At 34.5% G+C, this 24,502-nt stretch overlaps 1 protein-coding gene across 2 annotated transcripts in view; it reads left to right on the forward strand.

The window, feature by feature from the left end:
• Positions 1–22,483, forward strand: part of LOC110811489 (P-loop containing nucleoside triphosphate hydrolases superfamily protein) — a 37,904-nt gene extending 15,421 nt beyond the window's left edge. Inside the window, exons 6-17 of one of the 2 annotated variants that reach the window (XM_088215325.1) lie at positions 399–575; positions 2,157–2,545; positions 8,220–8,400; positions 9,350–9,472; positions 9,548–9,664; positions 9,947–10,051; positions 13,748–13,888; positions 14,033–14,098; positions 17,967–18,125; positions 20,745–20,823; positions 20,939–21,008; positions 22,178–22,483. In XM_088215325.1, coding sequence (XP_088071451.1) covers positions 399–575; positions 2,157–2,545; positions 8,220–8,400; positions 9,350–9,472; positions 9,548–9,664; positions 9,947–10,051; positions 13,748–13,888; positions 14,033–14,098; positions 17,967–18,125; positions 20,745–20,823; positions 20,939–20,994 — 1,593 coding nt within the window. In that variant the 3' untranslated portion in view covers positions 20,995–21,008; positions 22,178–22,483. Of the gene's footprint in view, positions 1–398; positions 576–2,156; positions 2,546–8,219; positions 8,401–9,349; positions 9,473–9,547; positions 9,665–9,946; positions 10,052–13,747; positions 13,889–14,032; positions 14,099–17,966; positions 18,126–20,744; positions 20,824–20,938; positions 21,281–22,177 lie in introns of those variants that run through there. The other variant, XM_088215324.1, reaches the window with a different exon arrangement.
• The last annotated feature ends 2,019 nt before the right edge of the window (positions 22,484–24,502 follow it).

The raw sequence follows: 24,502 nt of genomic DNA on the forward strand, positions 1-24,502 counted from the left end.
AATCGAATGTCCTTAAAAACTCGATATTTGAAGGAGTGGAAAACCAACTAACTTGAAATCATTACAACCTGAGAATTGGATGATTTGATAACGCAAATGGCACAAAGCCTGATGCTTGCTGAGTTGAACCCAAGTAAAACTAGTTAATTGCTATCTATAACAAAACTTGGATGCTTACAATTTTCTTATCAGCGCAAAGGAAATAACTGATTTGAAAAATAGTCCTGGCCTTTCTTGTTTGGTTTCCAGAGATGGGGGGCTTCACATATCTCAATCAAGTAAAATTGGAATTATTGGTGCACGGTCAAAATGCTTGCAATTGATTATGGCCATTGTACTTCATTATGTTCAGTTTTAACTTGAATGCTCCATGGGTTGTTTTCTTTTACTTTTGACAGGTTACTGATCATCTTAAGGAAGTGGCCAAGGGCATCAATGTTAGAGTAGTTCCTATTGTTGGGGGGATGTCAACTGAGAAGCAGGAAAGACTTTTAAATGCAAGGCCTGAGATAATTGTTGGAACTCCAGGGAGGTTATGGGAACTTATGTCCAAAGGAGAAAAGCATCTTGTTGAGGTTAGTATTGATGCAATTGAATGTTTCCATGCAGTCTGAGTCAGCATTACTTGAGAACTCTAGCCAGAAATTATAACTATATATGTTTATTCATTTGTTGTTTTTAGTTATGAACTACATGTACTATATCATGCCAAATTTTATGGTGTATTCTTTAGAGACCTTACAGAAATGCTGAAGAAAGAGTGCATGCGGTTGTCCTGTTAGTTACCTCTTAGACTGTTTCCAGTTTTTACTTGTTAACTTATTATTCATCTTATTCTCTAGTTTCTCCATAGTGATGTCTTATAAAATTTATGGTTGGGAAATATTTTGGCTTGCAGTGAGTGTACTTCTGGGAGAATAGTAACAGAGGAAAATTCTGAACATATCACAAAAAGAAAATTGTATGTTGGGATGACATGAATGAAATATCATCATTAGGAAGCCTATGATCTGTACACTATTGAACTCAGGTATCATAAGTCTCATGTAACATTATCTAGTTTTGTGTGCGTGACATGTGCATAGTCTTATGATGTATAATAGCTTAATCCTGGTTGAATAGGAATTGGTCTGGCAGTCGTAGATTGGAATTATATTTCAAACTGCATTGTGACCTGTAATATGTAAACTCAGCTTAAACTTAAGTAATCACGGTTCTTTATTGACCAAGGCGTCTAATTTTTTTAAGGTGCTGTCTTTATCTATATTTATATTTTTTTAAAAATAGAAAGTATAATGTATCAGTGCTGCCTTTATCTATTATGCAAAGGAACTAGGAGCCTATTCTATATTGATGTATGCTCTATCTGATTTGTTTTGTGCTTTATTTTCTTTCATTTAGATGACTATGCTTAAATAATAACATAGATGAAGATTATTTCCTTGCTTATGTATTAAAGTATAGACGTTTGACTTTAGTCCTCTGTCTCGGTTAATCTGCATGGATAAATATCTGGTCTGGTTATTATCAAGAAACACATTAAGCTTATGTTTGGAAGAAATCCAAAATTTTGATGTAGTTCATTTGCGATTTCATACTTATTTTAACTAGAATATTGTAGAAATTCTAGATAAAATGGTATAGAGTGATATCATATGGAATTCCATGTGGAATTGGAATATCCATTTTAAAATCCATAAAAATTGATGAAATTTGGAATACTTTGTTCCAATTCCACACGAAATTCTATATGAGGTTAACTTTTTGTGATTCTAATACAATTTATATACTCTAAATTAAATGTAGATTTTCAAATGAATTCCACAATATTCTAGATCTTTTCCATACATATCCTGTTTGTTGTTTTTTCTCCCTCTTGGAAGTATCACCAAGTTACCATCATTATGCAAGTCTGAAAAAAAAAAGGATCACCTCTTACAGTACTGTTGCCTCAGCACCAAATTAAAGGTTTCTGCCACTGAAGAAGACTATTATCGCTTTCGCTGATGGCGTTTGTAGCATAATTTTATACCACACTGTATAGAATTCAAATTCCTTTACATTGATTCCACAAGTTGATATCCCACTACTACTTTTTTATGTGCAGGCTTTTTCTCATCAAGATCTCATCTTACATTTTTCCTCTCATTCTGCAGTTACATTCATTGTCTTTCTTTGTACTGGATGAGGCAGATCGCATGATTGAAAATGGACATTTTCGTGAATTGCAATCAATAATTGACATGCTTCCTATGGCCAATGGCTCTACTGAAGGTCAATCTCAATATACAGAGAATTGTGTGACAGTCTCGAACTTGTCAAGAAAAAAACGACAAACATTTGTCTTTTCAGCCACTATAGCACTGTCTGCTGATTTCCGTAAAAAGCTAAAGCGTGGTTCTCTAAAATCAAAAGAATCAATGTCTGAGGGGGTGAATTCTATAGAAAATCTTTCAGAACGAGCTGGAATGAGAGCTAATGTTGCCATTGTTGATCTGACAACTGCATCGATTTTGGCACATAAACTTGAAGAGTCATTTATTGAGTATGTTTTTTTCCTCTCATTTCATCTATTTCTTCAAACTAGTTTGTCAGGGAAAGACGACATGATTAGATAAGCAATTTAGTGATCTTAACGAATGATAATGTTGTTGACGTGCTTCATACAGAGGAAAAAAAAAGTCAAACCAGTCATCAGGCAAGCTTGAGATTTGAAAAAAAAAAAAAAGAGAGGACATTTTTATCTAACCATTTAGTTATCTTAAGGAACGATACTATTTTAGACATGCTTCATAGCATGGAAAAAAAGAGTTGAATTTATTTATAAAAAAAAAAAGAAAAAAAGAGTTGAACCAGTCATCAGACAGATGTATTGGAGAACATTAACTTTTTGAGTTCTTCTCTTTTGAGTCACATACCTTTTTCTTGATGGAAAAACAAGAATATTAGTCACAAGAGAACAGTAGGCTGTGGCCAGCTCTTCAATTCTCTAGTACTTTCTCGAAATTTACCCATAGAATGGATAATGGAAGTAAAGCCAAAACCACTCTCCACTCCTTCAAACCAGCTGCTTGTTACTGCAAAAGATACCTACTACTCCTAAGTTTGTTTCCTTATTTATTTGCACATATAATTATGTGTTCTCTCAGTGTTTTTGTATTGTAAGGAAGAAAGAAAATATATATTTGACATCTAGTTTGGCTCAGACAACATAAACAGTACAAAATAGGAGTTTGCCTCTTTCTTATTTGGCTTAGAAGATGACTGTAGGATACATTTCCTGCTTTTTTTTCATGTTATCGTTGTTCTTTCAATTTTCTTTTCTACTATCTTCCTTTTTCCATCAAAAAAGAATTTTCCTATTAGTAGAAGTTACATCAAGATGAAAGAATATTACCGAATGTAGGGGAACGATACCTGCAAATGTAAAGCGCATGGTTTTGACAAAAATGTTATTTTTATAAAAATGGAAGTTACTTTTTCATATTAGTGAGTTGTTATCCACAAGGTGCCAACAGATTCTGAATTGTCTGTTTCTTGGTCTCCACCTGGTACCATGGCATTGTCCAAAATCTGTTTCTGGTAGTTCTGGCTGATGCCTATCCAACCTGCATAGATATTGACAAGTTAGATGGAGCTACCCAATTTAGATTTAAAAATATATGCTCAAAATGGAGGGGATCGAGGGCTCGTGGACAAGTGGTGGGAGGAGGTGTCTCTAGCGGGGTTATGCTAGCTTCATTTTTGCTACTAAGCTGAAGCATCTCAAAATCAAGCTTAAACAATAGAGTAAAGAAGATAATATGACCTTGAAGAGAGATAATTTTTTAATGAGGTTGAGGTTTTTGGTTGTAAGGAAGGATCTTGGTCTTAGGTCTCCGAAAGGGAAGAGATCTTATGCTGAACTTGAGCTCTCTAATTTATTGATAGTAGAAGAAATTGCTTGGAAGCTGAGATCTAAATCTAGGTGAATTATAGAAAGCTACCGAACACAAGGTATTTCACAGATTGGCTTGTTTCTGTAGGAGTAACCTTGTTTATTCTCTGTCTATGAATGGCTAAGTTTATCCCATGACTTGGGCATAAAAGAGTCTTTTAGAGACTATCTTTATTATGTGTTTGGAGCCAGCTGGTTGGTGTCCTAACCTAGATGGGAATTTATTTATTTTTTAATATCTTGGTTGCCCTAAGAGGATAGGAGTTGGGTTGAGAGGAAATTTGAAGATGAGGAAGTTTTTGCTGCACTATCATTTTGCCAAGGTTACGAAGTCCGTTGTCTTAGTAGCTTTTCAATGGCCTTCTTGCTGAGCAACTAGAGATAAGTTGCTCATTAATATCTTGGTTGGTGTCCTAACCTAGATGGGATTTTTTTTTTTAATATCTTGGTTGCCCTAAGAGGATTGGAGTTGGGTTGAGAGGAAATTTGAAGAGGAAGTTTTCATTGCACTATCATCTTGCCAAGGCTACAAAGTCCATGGTCTTAGTGGCTTGTCAATGGCCTTCTTGCTGAGCAACTAGAGATAAGTTAAACATGACATCATTAATTTGTTCAAGAAGTCTTTATTTTTAAAAAAAATAAAAGAAAAAGATTTTATTTTGAAAGAAGAGAGAAATTACTACAAAGAAAAATAAATCATCCTTAGAGAGAGACAAAAAAATCCAAACCCGAAAAGAAAGGAGAGAGAATGGGAGACCAAAGAAAACAAAAGACTATGTTCATAAAAATATCCCAACTTTTGTGGAGAATGAAAATGCCTATATCACGGAAATGTTCGTGCACCTTGGCCTAGATGGTAGCCAAAAGAGTGACGGTCTCCCATAGATCAGTTTAAGAAGTGTGTTTGTTGTTAAAGATTGAAGGACGAGCTAGCCAAATGCACCAAAGGCCAACAAAGAGGACACCATGCCATAAAGGTAGAGTCTCTTTCCTAAACCTCTTTCTAAAGAGAGATGGGAAGGAAGGATTCCATCATGACGGTGGGGGCCTAATAGTAGCTACATAAATTGAAAAGATTCATCCAAAGCTATGTCATGGTGGGGAAACAAATGTGCATGAGTTTCCCCACTCCTGAAGCACATGACATATATGATATGAGAGAAGCCCTCGTAAGGCAATAGACTTGGAGTAAATCATTAGTGTTAGGCTTACGATCAATAGTAGTCCAAGCAAAAAGCTTTACCTAAGACGAAGCGGGAGCCTTCTAGAAGGATATTTTAGCTATAAAGTTGTTGGTAGGGTAATGGTAAGGAATTGAAAGATGGACTTGAAAGTGAAAGTACTAGAAGGCTCCAGTGTTCTTAACCTTTGATCACATTGGGTGGATAGAGTGATAGGTGCCTAAAGGTTCATTAGAGTTAACATTTCTAAAGTCTCCATGTTGGAAGATCACGAGAAAGGTGAAAATTCCAGGAATACCTTTCATCAGTTGAAGATAAAATAGGAAATATGCACATGGTGTCTAAGATGTACAAGGAGTCTCTTCTTCATGGAAAGTTCTCTAGGTTAATGCCATTTCCATGTCTGATGTGGAATATTTTAGGCCTGTTAACCTTTTTAGATGCATTTACAAGCTTCGGACCAATGACTTTGCTATTAGACTAAGTGAGATTGTTGAAAAAGTATTGGGGGAATGGTCGAGGGGTTCTGGGCATAGTGCCAATGGCTAATGAAATGGTTGAAGTGATTGTCAAGAAACGCGCAAGTGGAATATTGTGTATACCAGATGTAGAGAAAGCATATAACCGTGTTGATTGTAATTTCTTGATTTATTTATTGCTGAGCAAGGGTTTTGGAAGTAAATGTCTACATGGATTTGGGGGTGAATCTTGTCGATCTCATTTGTAGTATTAATTAATTAGAGCCCCTCATTTCTAAAAAGTCATTTGATTACGTCAATTGGGTCCTCTTTATTATGGTCATGAAAGCTTTAGATATAATTATTCCCAAGGCTAGGAGACGAGTTGATTAGATGGATCAAGTGTAGGTGAAGGGGAGAGCTACCCCCCCCTCTTCCTCCAAACTATCATCCAGCATATGTTAGCATTTATCCCTTATTATTTTGCAAACAAGATTTGACAGCTTATCTATATCGAATGCCAACTTCTTTGCTTCTAGGTGGTGATGAGTTTAAAGGATTGATTTATTTAATAGGGGGTCCTCTATGCCAAATGGTTACAAAGGTTTATCAAAGAGGGTAGGAGTTTTTAGAGGAGAATTATTTTTGTTGAGTAGGGTTTCGTATGTGGTACATGGATGAAAAAGTATTTCAGGATTGCTCAAGGTTTTTATTTGTGGAAAGGTATCAGAAAGGAGTGGGTTGTGTTTGTGGAGGATACTTAATTTTAGGCGAGCAATAGCTTCGGAGTGATATTCTAGGATGATTTGAATTTTCTCTCTTGGTAGAAGCAATGATATCAAATGTTTGCTTTTGCGGAGCGGGGGTGTGGATCATTCCCTTCACTCGGAATCTCAATGGCAATGGAGGAACTCATTTGCTTTCTTTCTTCTTTGAATAAATGTTATGTATCACAAAATAATGATGACGACCAACTTGTAATCTCTCACTATTTACCATTGAAACTCATTATTTTGGGCTTATTTTGTTAAGTCATGACATTATTAGTGATGTGGATTTTTAGAATGTCATTGATACGTTAACACGATTGTAAATTTTATATAAATTGGTAGTACTCTTTTTTTGGTATCTTGTATATACTATACACTTTTATCTCAAAAAAAAAAATTATTCACCCTTGAAACAACCAAGATCTCATCCTTGTTAGGTTTCCAGAAACAAGTTTGGAAACACAAAACCTCACCCGAGGAGGCCTTTTTTATATGGGAACCAACTTGGGATTGATTCTTATCATGGACAACTTGAGAAGAAAAGGTTTTCACGTCACCAATAGGTTCCTCTTTTCTTGCATGATAATGAATCCAACCATCTACTCTTATGGTGATGGTGCTCAAAAGGGAGAAGATTACGAAGCTCATTTATAAGCTTGATGGGCATAAATTGAGTTGTGGGTTGCTCTAATTGCTTAGAAATTTGTGTTGGAATGGTATTGGTGTTAACACGAACAAGAAGAAGCTGATTGCTTTCATTCTCTTCATCACCTATTCTATTTTTTGGACTATCTGGAGAGAACATAATAGAAGAGTTTGATGGTCTAGTATCTAATCTTTCAGATCAGAGATAAATAGTTTCAGGATAGATAGTTTCAGGCCTTATATATTTGTTCAAAGGTCGTCTGCTTCATTTATGAGAAGATCTTGAGACCTTTTAGACAATTTGACTGATTCTATTTTGTAAATTTTCCTTCTTTTTGCTCTTTTTTGGCTAAAAAAAGGTGCCAAGGGGGTACTTATTGTGTGGAAGAGCTCACATACAATTAGGTAAAATGAAAAGGTCCAATAGTCTAGTAAGTCTCCCTTATCAATCAGAGAGCATCAGTATTAAGCTTTTTCTAAAAGAGGGTTGCTTTACATACTATATGGGCTGCAGAAGTAACTTCTGACATTAACAAGTTATGGATGCCAAACATGCTAAAATAAGTTCTCATAAAAGATTATTTAACAAGAAGTAACTTTTATAAGAATTCCAAGTCAAATTATGCAAGTAATAACGAATAGAGCATCCAGAATTTCTGGTCCATGTTAGGCTCTTCAATTTTAGTTCCACATTTAGGATTGACGTGCTAGTATGGGTTGCAGATTTGTGTTTGATAAGATGTACATGTGTGGCACTTGATGATCCATAACTAGAAGTTGTGAACTATGATAGTATGAGGATGATAATGAAGGCTCTTATCTCAGAAATTGAGGAATGAAAATGGGGACAATCTGTTCTTGAACATCTAGATCTTGAACTTCTTTATACAACTACCATTTAGACAATTATGTATTACTAATTAGTACAGAACTTTTAGAAAAAAAATGATTCTTTTTTAAGAGATAGAAATTGTTAAGGTTGTTTTGGCTATATATTTTAGAAACTAACCTTGTTATAAGCTCATTAGATTATAGTGTTTTATCCAACAGCAAAGTATTTGGACCCAGTATATAGACTCTTATTGACTAGATTAAAGACTAAAAAGTAATGATTAGGCAGATAGATATTAGTACCCATAGGAGCACTGGCACCTGAGTCTTTATGGCTGGAGTTTTGATCTATCATGATTGCAGTAGGATGCTGGTTTTGATGGACTGATGATTGCAGATGCAGGGAAGAAGATAAAGATGCCTACTTGTATTATATTCTGAGTGTTCATGGACAAGGACGAACAATCATTTTCTGTACATCAATTGCCGCTTTGCGCCATATCTCTGCTATCTTGCGTATTCTTGGAATCAATGTCTGGACATTACATGCCCAGATGCAGCAGCGAGCACGGTTAAAGGTTCATTCTTCTAAAAGTACCTAGTCTGTCAATATCTATATACTTTTTGCATTTGGGTTGGGTTATTTCATTGCATTCATGCCATTTTTTGCTGGATCCTGTCTGTTTATTGCAACCTTGATCTTTCTAAAGCTTGTTTTTGCTCCGACTGTAGGATGTCTTTAAGCATCTGTTCTTAAAAATGAGCTTGTTTTTAAAATACCATTATCTTAGTTCATAGTGTACTAATAACATGCTGTATCCTGTCTCTTTAATCTCTCTAGAACTTGTCTTTGTTCCAACATGTCATTAGTACTATGAGACTGTGTACTTCAAGGGAAGTAATGTAATAAAATGATATTCATGGAAATTTCAAACCCACCATGAAGTGAAAATATTCCATTCCCACTTAATTTTAGTTCTTCTACTTGAAATACCCTCTCATGTACATCTCAAATGACACAAATAGGTTATGACCTCGCTTAGTTCAGCATTGAAAAAGAATAAACTTAGATTTATCCTTCTTTTCAGTTTATTTTCAAATGTAAGATCCCAAACTAGAGGTTAAAATCTTCTGCATGCTCATCTTTTAATGGTGATTCTTCTTTTAAAAAAGATAAAAATTGTATCGAGTACATTGCTGGTGTTATGATGTTCATTTTACAGTTTTCTGTGTTCAAGCTATTGTAGCCAAAAAGGATGAACATTGTTAGGTTTCCATAAGAATATCCAATTGAACTAAAAACACATATTAGAATGCCCGAGAATCCTGATCTGCAAAATGGTGACGTCTGATTTATTTGCACTAATGGTAATCTTTTACCAGAAGATACCCTCATACCCGGATAAGTTATCCCAACAAGCATCCTCCGAACTAAATAGTGTTTCTATGTAATTGCCAGCATACACCTATTTCCTGGTTTCTTTAATTCCTAACAGTTTTATCCTTCCGACTGTCGTTTTACTGCAGGCCATTGATCGTTTTCGTGCAAATGATCATGGGATACTTGTTGCAACTGATGTTGCAGCAAGAGGACTTGATATTCCTGGTGTTCGGAGTGTCATTCACTATCAGCTTCCACATTCAGCAGAAGTAAGTCAAAAATGGGAGGCTTTACCGAGTTTTCTTGAAGTGGAGGAGTTAATGTTGATAAACCTTTGATGTCAGGTTTATGTTCACAGAAGTGGAAGAACTGCCAGGGCTTCTTCAGACGGATGTAGCATTGCATTGATTTCATCGAGGGACACTTCAAAATTTGCCTCTTTGTGCAAATCATTCTCTAAGGTCACTAAAATAGAGTATTTATCCTTTGTAGCATTGGAATTTATTTTTTTGAATAATATACATAAATATATGTATATATATATTATCTTTGTTATAAATCAAAAAAGGGTAAGAGTACTATTGTGAGGGTTGCTAGGAACTTTATTTCAAAAAAAAAGTGAGTGTTGCTAGGAATTAGAATTCATTTTCTACTTGGACAAATCAGTCTTATTATATCAAATTAATTGGGCGTGTTCTTTTTTCTAATTTAGGTACTTTTGATGTGCTTGGTTCTATTTGCAGGAGAGTGTTAAGAGATTTCCTTTAGATAACTCGTACATGCCAGAGGTTATGAAACGATTATCTCTCGCACGTCAAATAGACAAGATATTGCGGAAGGATTCCCAGGTATTCTACATTCTGTCTAATCTTAACTTTATTTTAAAGATAAAAAGGAAGATAATATTAACAAGGCATCAAGAGGGTACCACCTAAACAAAAAAGAGACAATTATATATGAATTTTATATGCCGTCATTTGGAACTGCTGGAGTTGTTTAAAGTGACTTGATGATGGTCTTTGATGAATTTTACCCTGTGAAGATTGGTTTTTGTATGAATTCCACCTTAATCACCTTGGTGCCAAGAAAAGCTAGGTCCCCCAAGTTTTTTTATTTTTGTAGTCGTCTTACATAGTATCTTTAAGGCAATAACTATGGTGCTCTTACTTAGATTGGGAGGAGTTTTGAATGAGTTTATTTTCATTAATCAACATGCCTTTGTTTGGTTTTATTTTTTTTATTCTTTTTGGTGGTGTGGGGGGTGGAGATTCTTATTGCTAATAATGTAATGAAGTATGTTGAGAGATCTAAAGGCAAGAGACTTATCCGTATATTGGATTTTAAAAGGCTTATGATAGAGTCAATTGTGATTTTTTTTCTTTTCGACAGAGTCATGTGTAGGAAGGGTTTCAATGATAGATGCAGGCACTGGATTGGTGGTTGTCTCTCTTTTGTGTATTTTTATTGAATATCAACAAGGAGCCTGAATCTTGGTTTTGTGGCTAAAGGGGGGCTGAGACAAGGCAACCATCTCTCTTTTTTCTCTAATGATGGATATTCTTAGTTGTATGTTATCTTGAAATTGCAAGAGATGTGTGGTGAAAGGTTTGGGTGTCGAAGAACAGTCGGGCCTCTCACTTACAATTTTGGATGGTACCAGTCCTTGTTTTCTTGGATAGTGACCGATCATCAACAATGTTCTCTCTATTACAGGTTCATGAGAGTTATTTGGAATATATATCAATCTCACTAAGAGCGGGCTTGTTGGGATAAATATTGGGTATAACACCGTTTTTAGGCTTGTGCAGTTATTTGGTATGACGTTTAATCTTGGCCTACCTAACTTGGCATCGCTCTTGGTGGCAACACTCAGATTGAGTTGTTTAAGAACCCAATGGTTGGTAGGTGATGTAGGATTTAGTTGGACAATTTCAAGATGACGAATTAGTAAGTAGTGCTGCTTTAGCAAAGTTTAAGATAGAACGAGGAGAGATTCAGAGAAGAGAGGTAAAAGTGGAATAAAGAAAATGAAGAGGTTAAAGAAAGGGAGAGAAACTAAAATTTAGAGAAGGAAATGCTTCAATTCTCTTCCAATAACACTATAATCTTCATTCAATATCTTTATATAGGCAAAGGGGGGCAGGGGGGTGTTTAAAAGAGTCATTAGCAATCTTAAGATCTTGGAGAAGTTGGAGAAGTTGGCAACTAAAAAATGCTGCCTTCTTTAGGTCATACTAAACCTAGCATCTAAAAACTAATAGAAAGTAAGGTGTTGAATCATTTAACCACTAGTACGATGCTGCCTCATTCTAAATAATTCCGAAGTTTAGGTAATATTCGTAAGTTTCCCATATATGCTCTAAATATTTGTTATAAAATATGAGTATACAAATCATTTTATTAGGATAAAAGAAGAAATTTTATTTAAGAAGAGAGGGAAAAGAATACAAAACTAGAGAATTAGGTATCCTCTTCAAATGGACGAAAGAAGAAAAAGTAACTGCAATCGCATAATAGTAGCATCCTAAGAGCTGTATATGATAGCTTCCCAGTTCCAATGGAGTATGGTGAGACAAATGTACAGGTAATCTCCATGTGCCTTTGCTCATAATTCTGCCTTGAAATTTGTCCTTCCCAAAGTTTCATCTGAGGAATTAGTACAGTCATGGAAAATTTGGGATTTATTGTAGCCAAATACATCATAGTCCGGCAAATATTGCTCATTGCCAGAGGTTTAGGTTCTTTCCTCACCCCTACCCCATAAATGTTAGAGCAGATAAATTACTCGACTATAGGGGGCCCCATCCAGTTCAAACTGAACAATTTCGTGGTTGATCCATATCCTCCTGGCTAAGTGGCAACAAACAAATTTGGGAACGGGTCTCACCTCCTCTAAGACACATTACATAGTTGTCTGGAGCCAAGGCACGATGAGAGTGATGGATTTGAAGTATCTCATTTGTGTTAAGCCTTTGATGGCTTTCAATTAAAACACGTACAGAACATTATAGAACACTTCTACTGCTAGAAATATTCCATCTTAACTTGTTATGATTCTGCATTAGTGGGATTTCTAGAGGCTTGAATGTTGGGGGATGATTATTTTCTTGGTTGTGGGGTGTTAAAGAATGAGTAAATTAGGTTAAATAGTATAAGAGTAAAATGCACCCTATGTAATTAATTATAATTAATTGTTTATTTCCTTTTTCGTCTCACAAAACCTATATATAAGGATGTAATATTCAATAAAATATACATCAAACTATTCTTGATATGAAGTTATCTTTACAAATAGTGTGGTGATGTCATACTCTTTTGCTGATTTTAATCCACTGTTCTTAGAGTTCATATTTGCTAAAGAAATTAAAACGGAAATGCTTGCATTAGGGAATTTTTTATATGTTGAGGTTGTAGCGGGACTAAGTGCAATCGTCAGCCATCTGGGGACACTTCCTGTATGAAGACAATTAAATGCTTATATCTCATGTTCGTTCCTTGCTGATTGCATGTTAGAATCTTCTGATAAGTGGTTTAACTGTTAGTTCATGGCAGAACAATATGACCCTAGAATTTATATATTTCAATATAATGAGATTTATACCCTAGAATTTACATAGTTTAATATTATGAGATTTATGTAATAAAAGCTTTATGTACTATTTAGGTCTTTAGCTCATTTGGGAACTATTGAGAATAAGCTTATCATTAGTTTAGTATTTCATTTCTTATTTAGTTAGAAGTCTTATTTGGTCATCTTTTCCTATTTAAAGATTCTAGTGACAATAGGTCATGTAAAAACCCTAAAGATATGCAGGTAGTTCATCATTATCAAGCATACTGCTTATGAAAGAAACTATCTATTTTCTCTCATTGAATCAAGTGTCTTACAATCCAATGATTGTGGCTTGGTAGTTGTGCACAATGTTGTTTGATACATATTGGTTGGTTTTGGTTGCTCATTCTTCTCTGTAGTGTTACTAGTTCAAGTCTACAGGGGGTGCGACAAAAAAAGCTAAGGCTTTATGGAAGAGGGTGCATTGTTTGCGGGATTGTGGACGCTATTATTGGAATGGAATGATGAGATTTTTGGAGATCGTACCTTCCCGATTCAAGTTCTGTTTGTGCGCACTAGATTTCTTGCTTCCTTATAGGCTGATGCCCAAGGAAAATTTACTAATATTTCTTTTTGTTTTTATGTTCTATTGAAACTGTTGGACGATAGTATACTGAGTTTTTTTGTGGGGTTCGGAAGTAATATGTGTTAGAGCTCTCTCATTAGAAGGCTTTGCATTATCTCCAACACTGTACTATGTCTTTCCCTGCCCTTAATAATATTTCTTATTCTGTTTAAAAAAATCCTATAATTGTGCTTGCCACAGTTCTGTGATTGTGGATTGGTTATATCTTTTTTGTTCTCTTCAATTCTCCTGTCTTTCTAACCCCTACTCCATTTTTTCCTATGTATGCTCTATTTTAAAAAAAAAGTCCTTATGTATGTTCCTGGGAGTTGCTTCACTCTTAAGTGTGTTGACCTCTTTTTGCAGGAGAAGGCAATGAAAAGCTGGTTTGAACGAAATGCAGAATCGGTGGAACTATTGGTTGAAAATAATGATAGTGAGGAGGAGAGAGTGAACAATTATAAGAAAAAGAAGATTAGCTCTATGCAATTGAAGAAATTGCAACAGGTCTTATTGTGGAGAAACTCTCTTTATACCCTAAAAATGTCATCAATTGTATAGAATTTGATGCATAGGATAGTTAATTCTCTCGATAAATCTTCTTAGACTTTGAATTTATCTATGAATATTATTTTTTATTTTGGATAACAGGAACTCAATATGTTGATTTCACGTCCATTACAACCAAAGACATTTTCGCATCGTTATTTGGCGGGAGTAAGTTTTTTTCTCTTTTTGGCAGATACTTGCCATTGTAATGTGATTTTTTAATTCTTAACCATGGATGAGTCTCTCTCTCTCTCTCTTCTGGTTATTGAATGTAAGTCATTTAATGCTGCCTTGAAGGAAATATCTGTGGTGTTTTCTGCATAATGAAGAAAGGGTTTTGCAACCGTTTCTCGATCTTTTTTTCTGATGACAAGATATAGTGGCTCTTCAAAGCTTTGTGTAAATCTTAATGGATTAGAGGTCACAATTTGTGGAGTAGAAAACTGAAAATTGATGATAGAACCTTGAACTCTCATTGGGAAGAAATTCTACATGCAGATTTCTAGAGTCTAGGGAGTTAAACAAAGTGGATATGAATAGAATGCTAGTCCCAGAAGGAATTGAGGCAAATGGATATTTATTGTTGTTTTTAGCAGTATGCTATTTAAGTCTAGAATAGAAAGAGAGAAGGTGAGTTGCAAGCACATGGTCCAATACTGTGGAAGCGGTTCTAGGCCCTGTACCACTTTCAAGATATAGGGACAAGCACCATTGCTCATCCATAGAAGCAGCCTTCTGTCTAGCTTTTCGAATTAGTTTGGTGATTAACATCGAGCTACCCATTTGACCAAAAAAATTTTACCCAAGCACGGATTGGGTACCATTTTTTTGGTGTAGGTGAAGGTGGCAGCACAGTAGGTCTATCGATTAAAAATGTAGAAATAACAGGAAGAAGGTACCCAGATCCTACCTGGAAGTTTCGCCAAGTGCTGGCCTCCAAATCCCAAACCCTTTCTTGAGTTGAAAAGAAGTACTCATAATAACGCTAAAAATCTAGACACCTAGACCAATTTGGTCAGGAATACATAACGGACCAAGGAATTGCCTTTACAAACATTGCCAATTCAACAACATTTTTTCCCTTTCTAATTCAAACTTCATTTGACTTTCTGCTCTCCTCTTCTGTCTTTCTACAAAAAAAGGACCTTACTACTACTTTGAGGTGGGAGAACTAAGCACAAACAATGGGTTTGAAGAAGATTTAGTGCGATCCCCATGTTTTTAGCCACTTCATCTGGTACAAGAGAAGGCAGTCCTCGTGCTACCAGCTTCGCTTTCCTTGCACTTTAGTAGATGCAGAACAGTGAGTATGGTGGAGAGAGGGAAGTTGACAACAGTGAGGGTGAAGTCTTAAGATCCAGTTTTCAAATTCTGAGTGGACTCTTAACAATGTTAAGAACGTGGGTATATTGGTGAGGTTCCTTTCAGGGTATGAAAGAACAAGTGCTTGATTTATTTAGAAGACTGGATGAAAGGAATTCAAAAAAAGAGCCTACTTTCTGCACCAGGACAAACAATAGAACACAAAAGAGAAGGGAACCGAGTAGGGATTTGAGGAGATTAGAATGGTCGGTTAATTATGAGAAGGAGCAGAACAAGCCAGTACTCAATGGTGGACTGGACCTGAGATCTTTGGTAGAAAAGAACAAGGTCATGCAGGGCAAGTGGCTGTGGAGGTTTATGAATGAGGATATAGTGTTGTGGAGAAGGGTAATAGCAGTTAAATTTGGAATTGATGAGAGAGGATGGTTCACCAAAGGGGTAACAAGAGACCTCATGGGAAGACTTCGGAAAAAAATTGGTGAAGGCCGAGATGGGTTTCAGGAGTTTGTTAGATGGATGGCGGGAAAGGGAGATAGAGTAAGACCATGGGAGGATAAGTGGTTGGAAAGTGTAACCTCAATGATCAGCACCCTCAGATCTATGCTATACCCTAGAAAAGGGTGCAAAGATCTATGATTTGTTTGTGAATGTGGAAGGAGGTGAGAGGGTATGGCAGGTGTTTGTGTTGAGAAACTTAAATAATTGGGAGATTGGAGAATATAGGAGACAGTTAAACATTTTATCCTGTGGGAATTTGGATGAAAGCAATGATATTCCCTTGTGGTGCATTGCTAAGAACAGGTCTTTCACAGTCAAGCTTGCTACAAGCATTTTTTCAGATATGAAGATAATGATGTAAGATTCCCAATCGAGCAAATTTGGAATGCTAAGGTTCCACCCTGTGTTTTGTTTTTTGCCCGGAGACCAGCAGAGGTTCCATTCTGACTATTGATAATTTGAGGAAGAGGTTAAGATCTTAGTTAACGCTTGTTTTTTGTGTAAGAGGGCAGAAGAGACTTGTAATCATGTTTTGCTTTGGTGCCGCTTATAAGTTTTGGGCTGGGGTTTATGGGTTGTCTGGTATAAGTTGGGTGATGGTGGGACCGGTGCGAGATGAAATTTGGGCATGGAAGGGTGTTAAGGGTAGGAGGAAGCATTTGGATGTAATTCTACTTACTATTTTTGGGTTGTGTGGAATGACAGGAATAGGAGAGCTTTTGAGAGGGTAGATGATGTGGATGGTTTTGACATACTTAAAAGTAGATGATTTTAAACCCTTGATTTTTGGTTAATGGATCATTCTCCTCATTTGATGGGGGAGTCAGGGGACCTTATTGACACTTTGATTGAAATGTAAACTTTTTGTACATGGGTGGCGCCCCCGTGACGTTATTATTAATACTATTCTATAGCCTTGGTATTTCAAGAAAAAAGAAAAACAAGGCTAGCAAATGAATTTTGAGTCTTGTACCATGTAAAGTATCTTAATGAGTTTGTAGAATTATTTCATGGAGTGCCAAATAACCACCGTGCCACCAAGAGGAAAGTGCTAAAAGGGGGCACTAAAGAATTAGGACGGTGATATGATGTCTACCAGAAGTGGAATATGTTAGATACTGTGATTGAAAGATTTTGTGGGGCAAGAGATGTTGGTTGGTTAGACCTTCCTGCAGATGGGATTGTTGGCAGTATCACCATTTATTGGAGAGATAGGCTGGTGTCAGTGATGTCTTGGTCGAGGACACTGGCTTCAAATGAAGTTTTATAGAGTTGTATGGAAAAGGCAAAGGGAAAGAGAGGAATAAATAGTGGGAGGACTCTAAGCAGGCTAATAAGTTCTAAAATGATTTTTGCATTATCGGGGGCGATTTTAATCTACTTCCTTAGAAAAGACCTAGAGGGAGAAGCATGTTTTCTATGTTAAGGAATTTATAGATATTATCTGTAACTTGAATCTCATGGATCTTCCTTCAAAGGGTGGCAGGCAGACTTGGTCTGGTGATAAGGATAATCCCTCATTTTTACACATTGGTAGTTTCTCGATCTCATTTGCTATGGAAGAATCTTTCTCGGGTTAAATGCTATCTAGATTGACCAGGTCCACATTCGACAATTATTCCATTTGTTTGAACCTTAATGCTCTTAGATAGGGGTTGGCTTTGTTCAAATTTGAAAATTTGTGGCTTACGATCGATTTTTCAAAGTTTTGGTCATTAAGTGATTAAAGGAGGAAAACCCTGTGGGCTCTGCCAGTTTCCAGATTTTGTTCAGTTAGCTCATGTTGAAAGAAGGGTGAAATATTGTAGTAAGGAAGGGTTAGGTTCTCAGTGACTCTTGGCGAGATGAATTGTTGGCTACTTTTGAGACTTGGACAAAATGGAGGAGTTTTGTGGTCTGCAAGAGGATGAATGTGAGAAAAAGGATATCACCAAGTTGTTGACCTGGACAAGATAAGTTGGAGGCACTCGAGTGTTACATCATTGAAGGAAGCGATTAGGATACTAATATTTTCCACTTAATGGATGCTATTGAATGTAAAGAACCTAGTAGTACTAGAATATTTCTTATAATTATGAGCGTGGATGCTATTGAATGGTTTGTGCTTGCTTGGGGTTACAGTATGAAGACATATTGCTCTATTATGTGCATTAATTACCATGAAACATCAAAAGCTGAATAATTTAACAATCGTATTTTTTTCCCTGTCATCCAGGCTGGTGTTTCATCCCTTCTGCAGCACCAGTTTGAGGAATTGGCCAGGCACAAATTAGGTGATGGTAGTAGTGGGACAGAAAACAAAAGAAGGAAATTGGCGGTTATTGGTCAGGATTGCATGGAACCTCTTCAGGCTCTTCGAAGTGCTGGCAATGAGGTATGAGTTTAAATTCTTTCTTGTTTTCCTCATTAATTGCTCTTGCCGATGTTAACTCTTTCCTGTCATTATTGTGCTGCTATGTTCAATGTAGGTGAAAAATATTATGATTGTATGTCTTTCTGTTTGTATTGTGCTGATGTGTTGAATATTGGGAAGGAAGTTTAGGATTCTGTCTGGATGCTGATGTCCTTTATATTTCTTTCAAACTATAATAGTTCAGTTTCCAAAATCTGGCGAGTTAATTGGGATTTGGATGATTTCTACATCTTTTTGTCGGAAAATTGACAACAGAGTTTATTGATGACAAAATTATGTTTTGGTATTCAGGGGATGCATGATATTGGCAGAATGAGTGGATGTAGGATGTCTTTTGTTTCATAGTGAGGATTAAGAAAAAGTTGCTAAAACTGGTTATTATTTCTTCCTGTTGATTAAGCAGAAGCTGAACTAGAGGGGAGAAAAACATAGAAATCTTATTTTTCTTCTGGCTTGAATACAGCCTATTATTCATAATACATATATATATATATATGGGATAAAAAAAGTTACTAAAACTGCTTATTCTTTCTTCCTGTTGATTAAGCCGAAGCCGAACCAGAGGGGAGAAAAACATAGAAATTTATCTTCTTTTGCTTTATATACAGCCTATTATTCATAATACACATATATACATATATACAGGATGTCATAATAGGAAATTCTGTCTGCAAGAACAGAAAAGTGCACATAAATGAGAAATATCACAATATTAAACTAGTACCTAGATAGTCAACACTTCCCCTCAAGATGGTGTATATATGCCCCTCATGCCCATCTTGTAAATCAGTCCATCAAAGTTTATTGCTAAGCTCTTGAGTGAAAGCATCAGCAACCTGATTTTCAGAGAATAAAGGAAACATCTCTAGGATACCACAATTTATTTTTTCCTTGATAAACCGCCAATCAATCTTAGTATATTTTGTCTTGTTAACACTTACCAGTCGGGGGTGTTACTGATTGCAGGCTTGTTATTACTATATAATGTTAGACCCTTTCCTTCTAGCATTTCCAATTCCTTCATCAATTTGAAGCCATATCAATAATTGGGTTAATTTGGCTTTAAATTGATGAAGAAAAGGAAATTAAACCCTTCTACTTTTTTTGTTAGTGTAAAACTTCCCAAAATATTTATTGTCTTCATTTATTTTGTATTATATTTCTTATTATTCTCTACTAGTTCTTTGTATTTATCTTATTTTCCTATTTTTTACATTTTCTATTTTAATTTTATTTTCGTACCTACAAATAAGATATTCAAGTTTAGTTGTTTAATAGACTATTTATGATTATTATTCAAATAAATAAATATTGTTTTGATTATAGAGATCAAGATCTCTAAATTTTGGTTCTTAATGAAATTTCTCTAAATTTTATCTTAAAGCTCTTTTTGTCCTATATCAAAATGTTTGTTCCATGTGCTAAGTTTTTGATATTAGTATAGAAGGATAGGAGTAACCTATAATACAAAATCCGTAGGCGGAATTACCTAAAAACACAAACCAGGTCGGACCTTCTGTTCAACACTATTTTTGGGATTTTGAGATTTGAATTTTAGGTGATAGTTATGCTAGTTCTTTTCCTTTCTGTTTTTGTCCTTCCCCCGTAGCTCTTTTGACCTGCCATACCCACCCGCCCTCTTTAGTTGCCAATGAAAAGGATCCAAGTTAATCAATCATCTCCTCCCATTAGAGTTATCTGATAAATCATTGATAAGATTTTTAGGAAAGATGCCATCCTGATTACTTTATTTGTTTTGAGCTGGGAACAGGGCCATATTGGTACCTTTTATTCATTCCCTTCAAAAACAAATTAAAACTAAGCCAAGTAATGAACTTCCTCTTTTATTTTGTGGAGGTGGGAGTTTTGTGCAGTGGAGGGTGGGGGGTCCACTCTTCTTTGTTTTCACACTGTGATACCCTGGAAATTGTTTGGTTAGGGGGGAATCTCTCCCATTTGTTTTTATGCTGTGACACGTTGGAAATTGTGGACAGTATTGTTTGGTTTAGCTTTGGTCACTCATCCTACAGTGGAGTGCTTCATGAGTTCCTGGATACATTGGGAGTGGATTCGGAAGTTGGCCAGACCCCTGTAGAGAGGGATGATTTTCTCGTGGTTATGGATTCTATGGCTTGAAATGTCTTTGACGATTATTTTTGTCCAGCAAGGATTGATGGGAAAGGATGACATTTTTTACCATACTTTAGGCAAAAGCTCATGAGCGATTTCTTGATATTGCCCTATCTGTGCTTCCTAGGAACTGGGACGTGACAGTCTTGTGATCCTCAAGACTAGGGCTATGTGTAGCTTTTGTTTCATTTTTTATGCTATTTGTCTCTTGTTTTTCGTACCTTTTAATTGTAGATTTGAGGAGATATCTTGTTATCTTCTATATAATTATTTGTTTCTTTACTTAAATAGTACTTTTTTTGGCAAAAAGAAAATACTTGTCTTTTTGTAGCAATGTAGTTTACAGCTGAATGTCAGTGAATTGGCTTGCATACATCCAGTGGTGTGTCTGTGTTCTTTATGGTCGTCTACTTCCAACTTTTCATGTATGTCATCGTTGTCTTTGCTCAGGTTATGTATATGAACGAGATGGCAGAAAAGCGTAAAAATATGGAGAATCTGAGGAAGAAAAGAAAAGAGGAGAAGAAACGTATTCTTTTGCTGTCTACTCTTCTTTTTTTCTTAAGAATCCCTTGTCTTCTTTTCCTTCATCCAGCATCTTCTGGAAATACAACATTTCTTATTTCAGTCATTTTCTCTCACAGGTTTGCACGAACAGCGAAGAAAGCAGAAACAAAAACTAAAAAGAGATGAATCATAAAATGGCTTCTTGAGGTGAGGTCACTTCCTGACTGTCATGTAGACTTCTCAAGGTGCTTCTTGTTTTTAAAATATGAACGTAGGAAAAACGAAATACTTATGTATAAGCTTGTTTATTGAATCCAATTCAACCGATAAAGCCGTTCATTTTTCTAAATTGGCTAGAGTTAGTTTTGAACTCTTGGATGAATCTGAAGTTTATGTTGGCATATGCTTATCTAGTTGGTGCGTTGCTAGTTATTTTCCTTCCATTGCTACCCAATAATATGACGATGTTTGAATGTTTCTTTATCAGACTATTGGATTGTAGTTAGATTCCAAAAATCATTTTTCATGATCTCATGATGATTGTTATGTATTTTTAATTACTCTTTGATCGTCAATCAGCAAGTTGCATCCCACAAATTATGCCGGTCAACCGTGATAACTATTGCTTAATGCGTATCTTTTATTGTAGGATTGCATTTATTTTTATATGTATAGCTTAATGTTTAATTATTGAATCCCGTGGTTATACATTTATTATCGTAAAGAATCAAATTAACTAATCTGACATAATTGATCTGCAACTACATTGCTTATTTTGAAAGCAACTGACTATCTCCCCTAATTTCGTGCTGACCATTACTCTTCTTCAGCGTATGAATTAAATTTTTTAATTAAATATTTATATCCTCTGTGGAATTTTTGTAGTTCTTTTCTCTATTTTTTTTTTTTATTCTGAACACCTATTTGAAGATCGGTGCATTCTGAATATTTAGCAAGTTGATACAGAAACAACAGGTTGGCATTTTTTCTTAACAATTATTCTCTGTCTTTGCACATGCAATTATTATATAAAAGGGAAAAAAAAAAAAAAGTGAACTACTGTTTTCTGTTTTATTTTACCTGTATTTGGATTTGGGAATGTGTTCTAGTCATAAAGGGCATTTCGTATGTATATGTTTAAAAATTGACAGTCACCTGCCACCCTTTAATTCTACACCCCATTGCTTCATCACTTTCCTTTTTCCCCTAAATTGTTGTTGTATCATGTAGAAATCTATTTTTATTTATTAAATTCGGACATATTTCTGTAATTTTATACATAATCAACGTTAACCCACCTTCGCTGACATTAAAATCTCTAAATTTTTTTCATTTCTCATCTAATGATTATTAGAAATAATTTTATTGTTTTGAAGGGTAAAGAATTGAGTATTCGACAAGTACATTCTGGTCCTAACCTTCCCTTGTGATTTCCTGATGTTGCTCTACCTACACAAATGCCATTTTCGGATGTGGTCAACGAAGCACATTCCATGAATGATATACTGAAATTTCATTTTCCTTTTGCTTAGCAACATTTTTATTTATTATTATTTTTTTAAAAAAAAACAAAGAATTAAATTCTTCCAATATATTTTTAATGTTAATTATGACTTATAATGTAATCCTAAAAATAGAAAAATATTGAATGAAATTAACAGTGTTGCTAATTACGCCGTTGATGGAAGGAGTTTATAAATCTTACTGGAGAAACTTTCATCCAGTTTATAGAAATTAGATGTTTGTTTGTGGAAAGAAAAACTCAACGAAATTGATCCCAGTCTCAAAAGTTTTCAATTAGCTCAATCCTAGTTTGTATTTTATGTACAAAAACATCAATTAAATCTCTACTTTTAGTAGGATAACAGTTGCCAATTTCCCTGTTTATGACCTACAGGATGTAGAATAATGCAAATGTGTGTGAAAAGAACATATATGCTATTACAGAAATGTGTAATACTGTGGCGATATCTATCACATGATGTCATGGGAAAAAAAAAAACAAAGATGTTTTTAAAAGGGTAATTAGGAAAATATCTTGATGAAGAAAAAATTTCATTTAGAATATTTGTGCTATTATAGAAATATATAAAAACCCAAAGTGATGTCACATGATGTCAGGCAAAACCAAATATTTTTAAAAGGGTAATTAGTAATATATATATATATATATACACACACGTAATTTAAAAAAATAATAATAATTGTGTGAAGACGATTGGTTTTAGAATTCGGCTAAAAATGGCAGAAGTCATTATTGTAGAACAACATCATTTTCCTAACCACCCAAGTGCTAAATATTTTATACAAACAAATACAAATAATTCTTCATTAAAAAAACCAAATACACATTTTGAAAAATATCTTTAGTCCACGTTCATTCCTCGTTTATAAATAATTTATATATACTTTTATGTATCTTAAAATCATGTAATTCAAAGTGGGTTTGAAGAAAACACAACAAGAGTGAGTGTGTGTCTTTTAATTTGTTTTAGTAAAAAAGAAACAACTTTAAGCTTTTAGTGATTGATTTACAATATGGCCAATTAGGATCTGATTTTTTTTTTTTTTTTGATGTTTTTTGATATATCAGCCTGCAGATATAAGACAAGTGTTCATGTGTTGACTATTCTTATAGTCTTCGGCCCAGCTAAGGAGATAAGGTTATATGCATATGTACATACATATATATATATATGTGTGTACACATACAAACACATATGGAAGAATAAGAACTTGGGGCTTTTGAGAGGTTAAAAAATTTCCCACTTTCTCTTTCAACCATAATTCTATCTCCACCGTTACGTGAACCAACTTGCTAACTTGCCTTGTTTTCTTCTAAAAGGAATACATATTTCGTTATTGGTTCTTTTTTTTATTTTTTGGTTCAATAATCAGCTTTTATATTTATATATGTTAAAATACCAATCACGTGTAAAATTTCATGCTTTTAGACAATACAAGTAAGACGCTTATAATTAATACATATATAACGGAAATTTATCACGTGATATTTTTATTTATTTTTTTAAAAAAGTTTGCACTTAGTATAAGTTTAGAATTAAAAGAATAAAACTAATATGAAAAATATAATAATAATTGTCTATAAATTTTTATTCAAAAAAATAATATGCATATATAATTGATAAAATTAAATTAAAAATATATACTACTTGTATAGTTAAATTTGTTTATTGATTATGAATTCTAAAATTATACATTACATAATTTTTTTATAATTTTACATTTTTATTAAAAATGATTTGTTTCTATAAGATTTTTATTTACGTATATTATTTTTATATAATTATAAAGAAATCTTTTTGATTTCATAGTACAAATTAAACCATTTGTTTTTTATTAACTAATCTTCCAAAACCTTACAATGAAAGTGGCATGATGCATCCCTATCAACTTTAATTATTGTGCATATAATATCTCAATTCTATAACATATGTATATACACAAAATATATAAATTTTAATCAAAGGAAAAAAAAAACCAAGGTTAAGAAATGTGATTCTACTATCTAACAAAAAAGTGGATGAAATATATAATGATGATTCTTAATGGACCCACATGAATATAATGATACAATATCAATTAATATACCACTATCTTAATTATGTCATACCATGTATTTATAACATTTTGAAAAACTACTCCAAGAAATCTTATAATAATATTTGATAGAACTTCAA

The sequence above is a fragment of the Carica papaya genome, chromosome 3 (assembly GCF_054855325.1).
Source record: "Carica papaya isolate Zhongbai chromosome 3, ASM5485532v1, whole genome shotgun sequence".
NCBI lineage: Eukaryota > Viridiplantae > Streptophyta > Magnoliopsida > Brassicales > Caricaceae > Carica > Carica papaya.